This window comes from Coloeus monedula (genome assembly GCF_965178545.1).
Source record: "Coloeus monedula genome assembly, chromosome: 1".
Lineage (NCBI taxonomy): Eukaryota > Metazoa > Chordata > Aves > Passeriformes > Corvidae > Coloeus > Coloeus monedula.
Window position 1 is genome coordinate 34,204,871 of NC_138781.1, and position 13,702 is coordinate 34,218,572.

At 44.4% G+C, this 13,702-nt stretch overlaps 1 protein-coding gene across 4 annotated transcripts in view; it reads right to left on the reverse strand.

The window, feature by feature from the left end:
- The window catches only part of HOXA5 (homeobox A5), a 21,668-nt gene extending 8,003 nt beyond the window's left edge, over positions 1-13,665 (reverse strand). The window contains exons 1-4 of one of the 4 annotated variants that reach the window (XM_082279237.1): positions 12,914-13,665; positions 11,724-11,933; positions 9,841-9,945; positions 38-8,932 (exon numbers count right to left, since the gene is read on the reverse strand). In XM_082279237.1, the coding sequence (XP_082135363.1) occupies positions 8,862-8,932; positions 9,841-9,945; positions 11,724-11,933; positions 12,914-13,475 (948 nt within the window). In that variant the 5' untranslated portion in view covers positions 13,476-13,665 and the 3' untranslated portion in view covers positions 38-8,861. The other 3 variants (XR_014226313.1, XR_014226314.1, XM_082279238.1) reach the window with 3 other exon arrangements.
- Between the last annotated feature and the right edge of the window lie 37 nt (positions 13,666-13,702).

Here is a 13,702-nt window from a genome sequence, read left to right on the forward strand (position 1 = left end):
CCCGCTGCACTCCCCTCCCTTCCTCTCTTCCCACCCCTGGAGCGCCTACAACACACACAAACACACACCCGCGCACACACACACCCGCACCCCCCGCCGCCCCGCCACCACCTGACCGCCAGCGCCAATTACCGCGCGGGGCCGCGGACCCCGGATCAGGAAATGGAAGAGGGACGAGCGGCCGCAGGGCAGCTCCGCGCCCGCGGACCCTCCGCGGGGACCGCGCCTCCCCCACGGGCGGCGGCTGCCTGGCGAGGGAGCGCCCCGCGTCCTCTCCTCACCAGCATCCCCGGCTCCTCCCGCTCGCCGACCCGGGCCGCGTCCAGCAGTCGCGGTGTCAAGCGAGATAAAACTAATCCGGCTTTGACAGTGTCCCACCCACCCCGCCCGCCCCAGCACTTTTTGTGTCTTCGTTCTCCCGTGGGAGAGTGTAGGAAGCGGGGCGAGGAAGCGGAGCGCAGCCCAGCTGCGTGATCCAGAGGGAGGCAGGCATTGCACAAGGCGTTGCACAATCCTTTTAAACAAGCCCATCTCCAAACGCCGGGGCTGCGCGCAGGCAGAGGGCGGCAGCGGCTGTCGGGCACAGGCCACCGGCCGCCCTCCTGGGTCTGTCCCCAGCGCCCCGCCGCTGCGGACCGCGGGCAGCCGCGAGCTCCAGGGACAGCCCTTTGCGCCTTTGAAGCTGTGCTAATTGGAGGAATAGATGCGAAAGTTAGAATGAAGGTCGCGGGGAGGCCGAGGAGAGTCATCGGGGGGCTTGCGGAGTGTGAGGCATAGAGCGAGCCTGAAAATAACGGGGAACAGAGGGGGAAGGGAGAGGGGAAGACGGACACGACGGTATCAAACACTTCCTACCGGCGATTGCAGGGCTCACTGTGAGCATCCCTCCCCGCGGAGGAGAGCTTTCTGAACTACGAATTTAAGTCCGTTGGTTCGGTATGCCTCGTCTTGGGTTTATTTCTTAATTTTCACTTCCATGAGAAAACGCTAGCGCCTTCGCAGAAGTAACTCACAAACCCTGGTGTAGGAGGGCGAGGGCACTCGGGCACTTCTAGGTTGCTAAAACTGAGACTGTTAACGGTATTTGCAGCTCAGGGGGAAACGAGGCAACCGCCCTGACCTTAGGTAATTGAAATTTGATGGTTAAACTAATTACGCTCTTATTCTAAGGGAAAAAAAAAAATGCTTATTGAACATCAGCTAGTCTGCCACATTTGGAGTAGGCGCGAACTTTTCGGATTATTTTTTTCATCTTTACAAGAAAGCATATAAACACATAGAAATATTTACCGCACCCTTAGAGAATATAATTGCTGAGTGGCTAATCTCATCTGCTGGTATGGGAAAATACTTCTAATATATCAAGCGTAAATATGATACGGTTTAGATCTTACCCTCCTAAAGATATTACATTAACTGTTACCCAGGTTTAAATTCAGATTATTGTCTTTTGCAGTTTTATAGATAATGGATACATGCAATAAAATTCTATTTGAATATATATTCTATCTAACAAGACACACATCGTATCGATTTATATTTTATCCACAGACACACAGCCATGCACATTGCATGCGGCTTGTAATATGTTAGAACATTTCCAGCACTTGGGTATACTGGGATACTTATCTAAACAATCACTCATTTCCTCCTACTATCGAATGTCTAATTTGTAAAGAGAGTTAAAACACATTTACTTACTCATTTCCAACAGCACATCTATGGAACTCTAACTGGTGTATAGATAAGTTTCTCTATTTACTCTGCGTGGAGAGGAAATGCGGTTACACACACGCGGCTACACACAGAGACAGCCGCAACTGTTCAACAGCACGCGTTTGACAGAAAAGGGGAGATTGTTTTATTTATATTCAAAACAACAACAAGGAGACAACAGCAACCTATTTCCTAAAAGAAAAAAAGGTCCCATCTATATGACTGTAAAAACCAAAAGATTGCCGAAGCAATCCACCACGATAGCATTTTCCCGGCGTAAAAAGATACATGCACACACAGAGACGCATACATACAAATACCTGCCGGCTAGCACCAGATGAATTACACTGGGGTATCGTAAATATTATCCTCGGCATAAGTCCTGAGGCACTCTGGCCGGAGCACTACAGCGGGCTGCTGTGTTCCCACGCCACAGTAAAACACAACGAAAAGTGTTGTCTCGGTTTGTAAGCTCAGCGTTATATTGGGAGAGTTGACCGGGCTCTGCTTCATATTATTTACTGTGATTAGATCTCAAAGTTTCACCGTGCCTCTTTCTACGGTGGGGCTCTGGCGCTTGATTACAGAGAGAAGGACTCAATTTTGTATACGAGTGTAAATCTGCAAGGTGACCTGAGCTACTCAGCTCAAGTCTGTTTTTTTCGTGTGGTTCTATTAGTCTGCGAAGATGTGCTGAGGCAGGACCTCCAAAAGGCCTGTTCCGTGTCTTTGTGGTTTTGTTATCATAAACAAGAACCCAGCCAAGACCACCAAGTGTTATCTTGCACACGGCCATTTCGACATTTTACTGCAAGATTTATGGCTGTAATAAACAATCTCAAACCCCTTTTTTCCCCCAGTACTTCCCTTTAACAAACTTGTACCATCACCCTAAGTTCTCAAAGAAAGAAAAGGATAGGATAAAATAGGTCAGCTCCCTTATTTTACCAGAAGGACTAAAGGCTCGATTTCACTGGAGAAGGAGATTTCAATCAATTAATAAAGAAGCGAGAGTTTCCTGGCCGAGGCTGGCCGAGAACAGGATGGGGACAGCACTGGAATTAAGTTGAGAGGGAGAGAGTAAATGCTCATGCACCAAGAAGAGGCAACTCAATACATACCGAAAGAGGGGGGAAAAGGGGATCCCTCTTTTTCTGGTGAAACAGACAAGCATTCCTGCTACCCTCCACATACGCAGCTAAAACGTAATTACCACGAAGGAGAAAAGAATAATAACAACAGCAATAATAATAATAATAGTAATAATAATAGTAATAATAGTAATAATAGTAAGTCAAGTCAACCTCTCGCCGTGCCGGGCATCCTCCACCGAGAGCGGTAGGAGGAGGAAGAATCGCACTAGCAGCCTGGCTTGACTTTGATTTGAACCATTTTGAATATATTTAGTCCCAGCTTTCCCCTCTTGAATGCGAGGCTGTCCCAAGTTTCAAAGTGACCGAAAAGTGACACCGTGTGCATTTTGTTTCTTATTAATCTTACACATTGACAGTCTTTGTTAAATAACAAGGCGTGCCCTTCACCAGGCGACATTTTCATATTTGTTAGACGCGGTGACCTGAAGTTCACCTCGGCCTTGGACTTAGTTTTTCTAAAAGGTCTATAACAGTGTCTTTTAGATAGCAGGGTGCTTTGCCCAGGTCACTAATTCTAAGAGAAAAATAAGAAAAAAATCGAGGGAAAATGTAAACGTTATGGAATGTATCGACTGTATTAATTTCTTTGTTCCTGGGAATGATACAGCCCCGAAGCTGCTCCTGCCTCCGCGGACGAGAGCGTCCTTCCCGATGGGCGCTGCCGGGGCAATGTTGGCATTTTTGCCCCAAGTTCAGCATTTGGTAAAAGCGGTGGTTTCCCTGGCACTGGGGCTCCTCTTAACAACGGGATAGTTGGCGGGATTTGCTCACTCTGTCCTGGTGCGCTTAAATAAACACACGTAAAATGTGATTTGTGCCCGGATTTTAAATGAATGGGCTTTTGAGCAGACCTTCCACGCCAGAGAGCAGCGTACTGAATGCAGAGAGTGAAAGGACAGAAAGAGTTCGTCTCAAATTATTAACTGTTCTGTTCTAGCCTGTTGCCTTTCTTTTTTTTTTTTCTTTTTTTTTTCTTTTTTTTTGGGGGGGGGGGGGACAATTTAAACAATAATTGAAAAGAGTCCATATGTATATAAGTCGCGGCTTCTACTTCTTTGAAATTATTCTCGTTGATATTTTTATTCTAAACCAGATTTAAAATATGGAATCCGGACCACTAATTGTTTTAGTGAGGAAGTAAATGGATTTCTGTCACCTACTCTTGAGTAAGCCGATTATAGTAACAGCTTTCATTCTGGGTATATCAAAGACGCATTGTTATTCTTGGAAACAATCCGCCTGCTATTCTCTAACAAAATAGATATTTGGCTACGGTTTTTAGCTTGTTATCAGGCTTCGCTCTTACACCAAATAAATAGTCTGCATGTGAAAGGTTATATACTATCTCCAGAGCGGGCAGGCTCCCTAAACGTGCAGTACCAGGGCTCGCTACAAGTGAGCAGCAGCAACAACTTGTGAACAGCGTCTACACGCCGAGCAAACACTTGCATTACACACTTCCCAGGCTTCAGCAGGTACTTTAGGCACAATATCCGATAATCACTTTGGCTAATCTGATATCTAACCTCTCGCGTACTTGTTCCCAAGATACAGCTCTCGCCTGCCATGATCCAGCTGTGTCTCTGGCGAATAATTCACGCGTACCAGTTAAACAGAGGCCGGTTTAGGCTGCTGCCTTGGGAGTGGAAAGGCAGCAATGCGTAGTTGGGGGTGAGGTGTGCTCTTTCCCGGATTTCCCTGTCGCACTGTCCCCTCCTTCACACCTTTCAGGTCTGATTATGGCTACTTGGGAATATCCTTTCCCATTTCCACCCACCCCTGAACCGCGATTATGTCCTCCAGAATGAAGTTGCTGGACCAATATTGGCTAGTTTTCCCTGCAGACACGTCTAACCAAGGAGCTGAAGCTTTCACTCAGAGGCGGCACTGGGAACAAAAAATCCCAGCAATGTGGGAATCTCTCTGCGCTAAGAAATTCCACTAAACTTTTTCTTGGAGGAGTGAAGAGGGGTGGGTGGCGAGAGGAAAAACAACGCGCCCTACTCCCAGTTTCGCTGGGAATTGTCGCCCCGGGTAATTCCAGAAGGCTGTGAGAACCCTCCAAAACACGGAGAGGCGCAGGGCGCCAGCTTCTCTGTAATATTTCCATGGGTATCGCAAGACGACTCCACCGCTCCTCATTTTAAACGAGGTCCTTCGGACCAAACATATAGCCCGTATTATCTCCGGCATGTCCTGTTTAAGCACAGTTTAGCGGTCGCTACAGAAATGAGAGCAAAAACAAAGACGCGGCTAGGATCAATACACGCGTTAATAGCTTCGCTCCTATCTTATCTGCCTGCCATTTTGCAAAGTGAGAAGGCGTAACATTAAACCTCTTAGAGCAGGTTATTATATAATAAACAAGGGTGAGGCATTTTGCTACCTGACTTTTGGAGGAGGCAACATCAGTGTCTTCTGTGGGGGTAACACGCGTGTTTACCTGCCGCGGCTGAACCCGAGATATTCAGACACAAATGTGGCTGATAATTCAAGATGAAATACAACGTGTATTACTCTTGAAAAGAGGAATTTTCTATCCTTTCCTCGGTAATTGAGGTCATTCAGCCAGTAGGGTTCACCTGGAGTCCATACTGTGATACACACGTAACTCAAAGCTATTTTATCTTTTGTGCTGATAGTCAAGATCTCGGCTATAACATTGACATCAAACTCTGTCTGGGCGAATGACTAAGAGTGGTGCAAAACGTAAACTTTTGACCCTCAACTTTTTGACCTGCAGTTGTAACGCCCTTAACCACAAAGATATACAAAAGCTATGCAGCTTCTTTTAGGAGTAAGAGACTCGCACTGTTTGTTTCAATACTTCTGCCGTTTCCCCCAGATTTCTAAGGGCGCTTTTTTCTTCTTCTTCTTCTTCTTGCTGTTGAGAAATCGGATACTTTTGCATTTTTAATTATTTTTTTTCTTTTTCTTAATCTCGCAGCTTTGTAAAATGCTGTTAGATCAGTTTGCACAGCCTTTCGGCAGCGTTGGAGGGAAGCCTGTTACTCAAAGGCGCTATATGGTTACAATTGCAGGTGAAATGCTGGGTAAGTTCTGGGCGTGAGGTTGGAAGGAATGGAGCGACGAGCGTTGGGGGAAAAGCTGCAGCTCTCTGCTGAAGGGTTTTAGTCATTTCTCCTTGATTTAAACATAAAGAAACAACTCTAATTGTTTGCGAAGCCTTGTCTAGGCAAACGAGTTGACTGTGAACTTGGTCTAAAGCGAGCTCTGCTGGTGATTCCTAGGGTGTGCAGATTTATCTTTTCTGCATTTACTTAACCTGGCAGTGAACTGCACGGGCTGCCATTTATTATCCGGAGACAGACTTCACCTCAAGCAAGGACTGTTCCACAAAATTGCAATAATTACCCAATAACCTTCATAGCAAATATTATTATTGAAAAGACATTTTTTGGGGGGAGGGGATATAGAAAAGATTCCTTTTGCATGTTATAAGGCAAAATCCATGCAAATTTTGCACACTCTCTGTGTCAGATTTGATATTGTTTGTGCGCGTAGCTACAGGAACATGTGACTGGGGTGGTCCATGAGTATTTGCCTTCCAGAGAGACATTAGTGAAGATGCTTTAATTTGAAAGGCATAATATTTTCAAAGATGACCAGACGACTGTGGGAACTGTGGTTTTCTGCTCTAGCTAGTAACCCTAACCTCAAATCGGGAAGATTTTGAGGGCAGGAAAGAGAAAGAGCTAAGGAAGCCAACGACATCTTAACCTAGTCAGGAGCTTTACTTGTGTCTGCACTAAATGCGTTAAATCTGTATTTGCGGGGAGGGAAGGGGCATTGCTCCCGTATTCAGGGTTTGAAATCGAAACCTCCTGATCCCCCCCTCATGATCAGTTCCATTCAATTTCCCATGGAGCAGATTGCAAACTCCTCTATTGTCACCCTTCCACAGATATACACTTATTAAATGTAAGAAAATGGCAGAATAATAATTCCCCTGTAATGTTCTGAAATTAGGGCGTTTGCATGGTTTAGACAAGGCTGCAGAGCTGTAATTTACGGATGACTTTCCATTGGATTGTTATACTTCTGGTTTAGAGAAAGTTATGTCTTGCAAAGTCACTGGTTCCACACATTAAGACAGCTGCGTAATCTTTAATTGGCGTTACACTTAGACAGGAGACACTACACGCAAGTATTTCTTTCAAAGGATTAGGTAAACTGTATTTCGAATTGCCGAACGCAACTTGCCATTCCTAAACTAGAAAAAACTTATTAATCCTCCGAACACATCAGAAAAATAACATGTGCAGATAAAACCTCTCGCTTGATTCCCTGTGATAATTCTCCATGACATTTTCCCTCCGAAAACAATTCGGACCTGGGACTATTTTCACAGAGTTCGGCAGCCTGGGCTCGTTTGAATTTCAAATTTCAAATTTCAAAGCGTATTAAGAAATCTTAATGCATTTCTGGGTTTGAATGGTTTCAACTGTGATGCTTAGGATAAGGCAGGGCCAGAAACATGGTGAAGTTGTCATTTCTAGCTAACTTTCTTTTGTTGTTAGTGTTTCTTGCAGTACAGGCGGGTTTATATGCTTCTGGACTTAGGGATATTTTTCTTTTCCGTAGTTCTTGAACGTCTGTACATTGTTTTGTGTGGGATATGGTCCAGAAGCCACATTCAAAAATGTGGAAAATACATGGTAGCAAATCTTTTCACTCTAGACAATGAAAAATTACAATCCAGGATTTTCCAGGATCCTAAAATATTAGTCAAACGGGTGTCTGTGCATGCTTATATATTCACCAGATAATTCAAATAGTGCAGTGTTGTTGAATATTGAGTAATCATGAGCTGTTTGTGTCTAGTATAATTCCCGTTTACAGGCAAAGGGTTTTCCTTGGAAAAGGACCCATATATAAATGAAGACCAAACTTTAAAGGGTTTTTCATGCCTTGCCTCAAACTATAAAATTTTATGGCGTATAGTATAATATAATACACGCCTATCATATATAACTTTCTGATATTCCTATTGACGAGAATGTGTCAACTAGAGTGCTATAAAATCTCCAGCTGTTTATAAGGAAATGATTTTCAAATGTGCATTTGGATATGCTCTTTTAAAGACTTGCTCATTTTTTTTAATATGAAATATAGGCAGATGTGTTTGTTTAGTGTTGATAGGAAGGATCGACAGACACAAAGGCATCAGACTATTTATCTTCCACGAGGGTTGACTTTAAATAATAAATGTTCTTAAAACTGAGCTCTTTGGGATGAACCTACCTTAGATACTACCATTTCTTTAAAGACAAATAAATTAAAAATAGGAATCAGCCAGAAATATGCAGACCTTGCAGAGGTACACAACAACCTTGCCCTCCTAAAAACACTGCACCTTTCTCCCATTTTTGCTCACAGTAGCAAAAGCAGCCTAAACCACAATATTCAAATGGCATAGCACTAGCAAAAGAAAACAAAGCCCATCTCTCACATCAAACCACCCTATTCTTTTGCAAACCCGACTTTATGACACATGAAGGAAAACAGTGCAATCTGCTGAATCAATGTTACTCCAAACCTGTGCAGAGAAAGATAGCCGCAGATGGTTTGGAGAGATAGATAGATAGATAGATAGATAGATAGATAGATAGCAATTCTCAGAATTCTACCCTAGCCCCTGACTAGTCTGTTTGCACCCCCCGAGATCACTTGCCAAAGTAACAGCTCTGAGGATAAGGATCAGGCCTTAATGTTACCCAGAGAAAGACAGAGTTCCTTTCACCCTTTCATTCAAGTCCTGGAAATTCAAAGACTGAAGTTAAATCCGGCCATAAAGTTTATTGCTGAGTAATCACACTCTAGTGAGAACAGTCCACTTAAATAAAAAGAATGTTGAAGTAAACACGCAGCTGGGGCCTACCCAACAATGGCAGCCAGCAATATAAGGCAGAAAGGGAGAGAGCAGAGCTAGGGGGATATTTACAATCTTCAATAAACCAAGCCCGTATTTCATAATTTGCAGCACTCTAATGACCTGTAGTCTCTTGTATTAATGCTACAAGTTACAGTCAATTGGTTCGCTTTAAAAGAAAAAAAAAAGGAAGTCACAGGAACATATATATGTACACACACGTACACACCCTTTGTATCCATGAATACACCAATATGAGACACATATATGCATGTGCACGACTTTACACAGACATACACACTGATTTGTACATGCAGGCACACACACATATAATTTAAATATATTTATATTTATGCAGTTACATATAGAATCAGGAAAAAGTTACAGCAACGTTATGAATGCGCATCCCCAAAACACACTACACAGCCACAGATGTACATATACACACAGCTAAAGCTTTCTGCACAACCCAATGCAGAAAATATGTATCTAAGCGGTCCAATACAGTCTGTGCCATTTTAATACTGGCTCTGATGTGCAACATATTTCACCAATCCAAAGATTATTACCGTATCATCACGCCTCCAACTCTATCATGCCTACATTAGATGCTGCCCAGATAATATCGAGCCCAATCTATTTTGTTTCCCCCTTTTTTTAATCGCCTGCAGTAACTACTCTTTGCTAAACAAAACCTCTCCAAACTTGGAGAGTCTATTGGAGCAAAGGAAGTAATTATCTTCTGTGGTAGTCAAAGTGATTAAAGCTAGGCCCCAAAATCCATCTCTGCCAAAGTCGCTTATTGTGGTTTACTTTGATTTGATCGTTAAAATAGAGAGCTAGCTGCTGCGAGTGAAGGGATGGGGGGGAGGTATTTGCAGCACAACCTGGATCATTAGTGCTTGATCCTGCCTCTCAGGCTCGGTGGGACCGTCCTGAAAACCTCCAGGCAGAGAGGAAGGGAAAGAGAAAGAGAAAGAGAAAGAAAGAGAGAGGCGAGAGGCAGCAAGAGCGAGCAGGAGCCTCGGCTTCCCCACTGTACAAATAAACTTTAAGGAACTTGTGCACAAAACTTACCTTTGACTTGCAAGGAGACATTTTTCACATAGTACTGAGAACTTGTGGTTTGGATACTTCTGTCCCTAAACCTGACAATTTGAATGGCCAGGAGGCACACGTAGCCTGCAAAAGAGTCAAATGAAGTCCAGCGTCAGTGAGATTATATGTTATGTGGTATATAATGTTGGATGTCAACTCCCCAAAACCATAAAACTTACTTTAATGGCACCACGTGACTTTTTATAGCCAGTGAGCCTATCTGTCTGTGCTATGGATGATTTTACGATCTAATTCATAGACAAAACCCTATTCATTTGGCACCCAAATGTCATATAGCCGGAACTAGGGCTTATAAAGTTTACTGTTTTATAACTTTTAAGGGAAGGCATCAATGTAACCAGTCAGTAAATGTGCAAATCTTTAGTTGCTCTTAGAAGCTCAGAAGAGTTAACCATTCAAGCTCTGATGGGGTAAGTAACATTACGTTTATAGCAAACTAATTGTAGCGAAGAAAACCAAAAATCTTTAAAGGGTGAAGAGTGGGAATGTGGCTAGAGAGGGTTACTAATAGACGCAGAGGGCTTGGACATGGTTGTCCTGAAATATACTTAATGAAACCACAAGAGAAATTCTAGAGCGATGCAAACACACCCTGGAGCTCGCAGCGTATTTTAACAAAGCACATGTTTTGGGGTTTGGGTTTTTTGTTTTGTTTTGTTTTGTTTTTTAAATTTTAACCATCAGCAAACAGCTAACAGTTGATTCAGCCACAAAGGGTGTTGATTGTGGTCCTGCGATGCAGCTTTCCACCTAGCGAGAAACAAGCAAGGAAGAACTTATGGTCAAACTTTCAATTAAAAATACTGATAGCGGACAATTGCAGCATCCACCATTTGCAACGTGCAGCAGGAGCCAGGTAAAATATTATAACAAACTCTGCACGGGCTAATTTTTTTTTTTTTTCAGAGGCAAATCAGGAAGCACAACTTCTTGCTTTGCACAAACCAGATCACAAAAACTTTACAATAGAAAGTTTATTTTTTTGTTGATTTCCAGTCAGGTTTTTTTAAAAACAAATAATAATAATAATAATAAAAAAAAAGCTGATCACAGTTTGCTCAAACAGCCAGACTTTGACTATATTTGTAACTTTGTTCACAAAAAACATACATCACAGAAGCTGCGCTTAATAAGAGCCACTTCTAAGAGTTCGTGCAAAGAGTCATATACAAAGGCACAGCAAGGACATACTGCTTGGAATCACAGTTTTCGTCACAGATTCACTATTCACTACACGTAGGACAAGTTCAGTTGATTTCATCATTTCACCTCTACAACAGCATTAATTACACAGGAATTATATAGGTAGTTTGAATAAAAATATTTTTAACAGCTTGGAGCTATACAGACATTAACACTTGACCACACATGCACAGTTAAGCAGGTTGAGTGCAACACATAACATTTGTACTAAACCGGGGGAGGGTTTCCTTTCTCTCTCTCCTTTTTTTTTTTAACTTCTTTTTTTTTTCCTTTTTGTTCTTTTTTGTTTAGTTTTGTTTTGTTTTAACAGTTACTTCAAGTAACACAGCTCGCTTCATATAAATAAGTTAAAACATCTATTATTTTTTTCAAGACAAAGCCATTCAAGACAAAGAAATGTACGATAAAAGCAGATCTACTTATACACGCGAGAGAATGGTAATAAACAGGCTCATGATTAAAAGATGAATAAGGGCGACAAGAACAGGGTTTCTTCACAGAAGTAACACAAGGAAGTTTTAGAAAGTCAACTTAGTACTGACATGAGACGACGCAGGGTCAGCTAATACTGCTCAGTACTTTTAATTGATCAAACGCTTAGGGACGGAATGCCCCTCCTGCAGCTGCCATGCTCATACTTTTCAGCTTATTATCCTTTTTCCATTTCATTCTCCTGTTTTGGAACCAGATCTTTATTTGTCTCTCTGAGAGGCAAAGAGCATGTGCTATTTCAATCCTTCTTCTGCGGGTCAGGTATCTATTGAAGTGAAATTCCTTTTCGAGCTCCAAGGTCTGATAGCGGGTGTAAGCAGTCCGAGCCCTTTTCCCTTCTGGTCCCCCTATGTTGTCTGGAAGAGAAAAGTACATGATTTAGATTCTCAGCAGCCACTCGGAGCCTTCGTGTCTCATTGCAGCTACCAGCGACCAGGACCGTTATTCTCAGTCCTGCTTGGTTTTGTTTCTGGTTTGGATAAACACTCAACAAGTTTCCCCCTTCAGCCCCTCTTAGGAAAGGCTTGGGGGAGGGGGATTTGGTAGTCTCGGTAAGTTTTCGCTTGAATTTGTGATTCGATTTTTTTTAATTGAATTTTTTTCTTTTTTTTTTTCTTTTTTCTTTTTTTTTTTTTAAACAAGGTTAATTCTCCCCCATGCCTCCCCCAGATAAGCTGATTTGGAGGATGTGTCTGCTGGTAGCTGGGTTTTCAGAGTTGAGAGAGCAAGGCTGAAGCGTGCAGCCCTTTCCCACGGCTGAGCTGGGGAGGCTCTGGGAGGCAGCGAGCCTCCGGCCGCTCTCCCAGCGGCGAGGGCAGGGCAGGTACCCGGGGCTGAAAGTTGCTTCGCTTCCCCGCTCCCCTCAAGCCCTCTCCTCCGAGTTTGGGGCGATTCGCCCTCCCCCCTCCCCCACGGCTTCCCAGCAGTGAAAACTGCCCTTCTCGCCCTTTCCTATTCTCTTTTTAATATGTCTAAGCAAAATAAATGGGGTCAGCCGCGCCGTTCCCTCTGGAAGATACCCCATCCGGAGGAGAGCCGGGAGCAGCCTCTGCTCCCGATCTCCCTTCGGCAAGGCGCCTTCTACTCCCCCCGCCGGCGCTGGGAGCCAGGCGGGAGGTGTTTTCGGGGCCGGGCGGTTTTTTTCCTTTCGGGGGGGACTCGCCCAGAGAAGGGAGCGTGCTTCCCTGCGAGCAGAGTTGTGGTGTGCGCGGAGACTGCCCGCTCTCACGCCCTCCTCTCCCCCTCTCCCCGACCTTGCTCGGCGCAGCCACCCGGTTTACATTAAATCCTCCTTTTCCTCCAGAGAAATAAAGAAAGAAGAGGGTATTTGCTTTACCATGACTTATGTGCAGTTTTCGCATCCAGGGGTAGATCTGGGGCTGTGAAGGCTGGGCTGTGCTTTGGTCGGTCGGGGCACTTGCCTGCTCGCTGCTTGCTGGAGTGTCTTCCTCAGTCCCAGACGAGGTGCCAACCCCGTCTCTGCTGATGTGCGTGTTGCTGCTGGAATTGGACGAAGTGCTGGTGGAGTTGGCGAGGGAGTTTTTCACCCCGTGGTGACTCTCGCTGACAGGCGAACCGGCCACGGCGGTGCAGGGCAGAGGGTCAGGGGGAGGCGAGTGGGAAGACGTCGCGGGCTGGTTGTACCTGGGCTCTGTCGAGGCAGAGGTGGTGTTGGCCGGGTAACTGCGGGGTCTCTCATTGGCACCAAAGTGGGTAGAAGCAGAGCGCCCGACGCTGAGGTCCATGCCATTGTAGCCGTATCCGTACCTGCCGGAGTGCATGCTGGCGGAGTCCCTGTATTGCTCGCTCACCGAGCTGTGATCTCCATAATTATGTAACTGGTAGTCCGGGCCATTTGGATAGCGACCGCAAAATGAGTTTACAAAATAAGAGCTCATTTGTTTTTTGATATGTGTGCTTGATTTGTGGCTCTTGGTCGTTTTGTGCGTCTATAGCACCCTTGCACAATTTATGATGAATTATGGAAATGACTGGGACATGTACTTGGTTCCCTCCTACGTAGGCACCCAAATATGGGGTACGGCTTCACATCACGTGCTTTTGTTGTCCAGTCGTAAATCCTGCCTGATGACCTCTAGAGGTAAACTCGTGCACTGGTGGGGGA